This window comes from Fopius arisanus, unplaced genomic scaffold (assembly GCF_000806365.1).
Source record: "Fopius arisanus strain USDA-PBARC FA_bdor unplaced genomic scaffold, ASM80636v1 scaffold00064, whole genome shotgun sequence".
NCBI lineage: Eukaryota > Metazoa > Arthropoda > Insecta > Hymenoptera > Braconidae > Fopius > Fopius arisanus.
This window is the reverse complement of record NW_011887803.1, coordinates 97933-99619: the sequence shown is the minus strand read 5'-3', so window position 1 is coordinate 99619 and position 1687 is coordinate 97933. Positions and strand designations below refer to the sequence as shown.

General features: G+C 37.8%; 1 protein-coding gene across 1 annotated transcript in view; it reads right to left on the bottom strand.

Annotated features, from left to right (window-relative positions):
• Nucleotides 1–1687, bottom strand: part of sog (short gastrulation) — a 29737-nt gene that overhangs the window by 17434 nt on the left and 10616 nt on the right. Inside the window, exon 2 of the mRNA XM_011308961.1 lies at nucleotides 794–897. Coding sequence (XP_011307263.1) covers nucleotides 794–897 — 104 coding nt within the window. The remainder of the gene's footprint in view (nucleotides 1–793; nucleotides 898–1687) is intronic.

Genomic DNA, 1687 nt, shown 5'->3' with positions numbered 1-1687 from the left:
AAAAAAATTATAGTTTCAATCGATTCAATTTGATCCCCAAAATTTCGGTGGATCAAAAAAATATTTCAACTCCTGAATTTTGACAGGGATAAAAAAAATAGAATTCCATGGTGGAAAGGGAGTTGGGAAGGGTTTTTTTATCTTCTTGAATTTTTTTAATCGCTGAAGAAGAAATAATGGCGGTGTTGAAGTGGTTAAACGCATTAGAAAGTCATGGAAATTCTTTAGCTGTTGTATCCATCACATTATTCACAGCATGGGTCGAGCCAAGTGGAAATGTTGGAAACTGACACCTAAGCTATGCACAAAATTCACAAATAAAAAGGTCTCGAGGGGGAAAGGGGGGGGAGGGGGTATAATTATGGTACGGGGGGACGTGTCAAGTAAATTGGGGAATGCAAGATCAAAGGGAAAATCGTGTAGTTGACTCTCGTAAGATGAGAGAATTCACGCTCTCCCTTTTCTCTCGTTTCCCCAAATCCTCACCCATCAAGATCAGGAACGAGCTGATACAGTCGGGGGAATCCCCCGGCCCAAACCCATTTAACCCCATAAATTTTCAAAACTTCAAGGACTGAATTTTCAGATGTCCCACGTTTGTTTGAGAATTTTCAAAAATGTAATAATTCAAAATGAATTCGTAACCCTTGGGAAAAAAAAAAATTTCCAGGAAATTCATCGGGTCATCTGATGGCGCCAAATTCAAATTTGTACCCATCGATTTGAATGGCAAAACGGACTCTCGTGGTTTCTGTTATGAAAAAATTTTATGAATATTTAATTGTCTACTTACGGGTATGCATTCACACTTTATGCAGTACATGACCCCGAAGGGGGGCCCCAGGTCTGCGTACCACGTGGACCCCAGCTCCCTAATCTGTTTTCCAAACGTGCACTCTGAAAGAAAAGTGAAGAAACCGATTTCAATTCTCAATATCAATTTATTTACTAAGTCACGCGGATCCTCAGCTCAACTGCTGAGAGCGTAATAGATACTCAGATATCCCTCTCACTCATTCCTCAATGGAACGTCAATATTTACCGAGCCGTTTCCGTGCGAATCGTATGCACTTTGCGTGAGTTCTAAAAAAATTTTCTCACTCGAATATTTTCATCTCGAAGATGTGCCCGAATCATCATAAAATTATTTACTCAGGCGTCAATATCACTTGCAGGAGCGAAGTGCACCCTAGCCTAGCTTCTTGTTCTCCTTCTTCTTCAAAAAAAAATCGGTAGTAATTTTTTTAATATTTTTTTTTCTCGGTATTTGTATGAGAAAATTTTTTTTTTCGGAATTTTTAAGAGGAAATTTTTTTTACGAAAATTCAGAAATCAGTGAAATATGGGCAAAAAAAAATCGGTAGTAATTTTTTTTTACGATATTTTTTTTTCTCGGTATTTTTATGAGAAAATTTTTTTTTCTTTTTTCGGTATTTTTATGAGTATTTTTTTTTTTTACGAAAATTAAGAAATCAGGGAAATATTGGCGAAAATAGAGACATTTTTGGATGTGCATTATCGTCCATTCGAATATTCATCTTGTCCTCTTCACTGGAGGCTGTCCTAATATCGTGCACATCCTCAAGTTCGTATTCTCCTCGATTTTTACCGTGAAAACCCGCAACTGGTGCGTTATATATCCGCGAGATGAAGGAGAGCAACGACCCCGTACTGGTACGACTGCAAC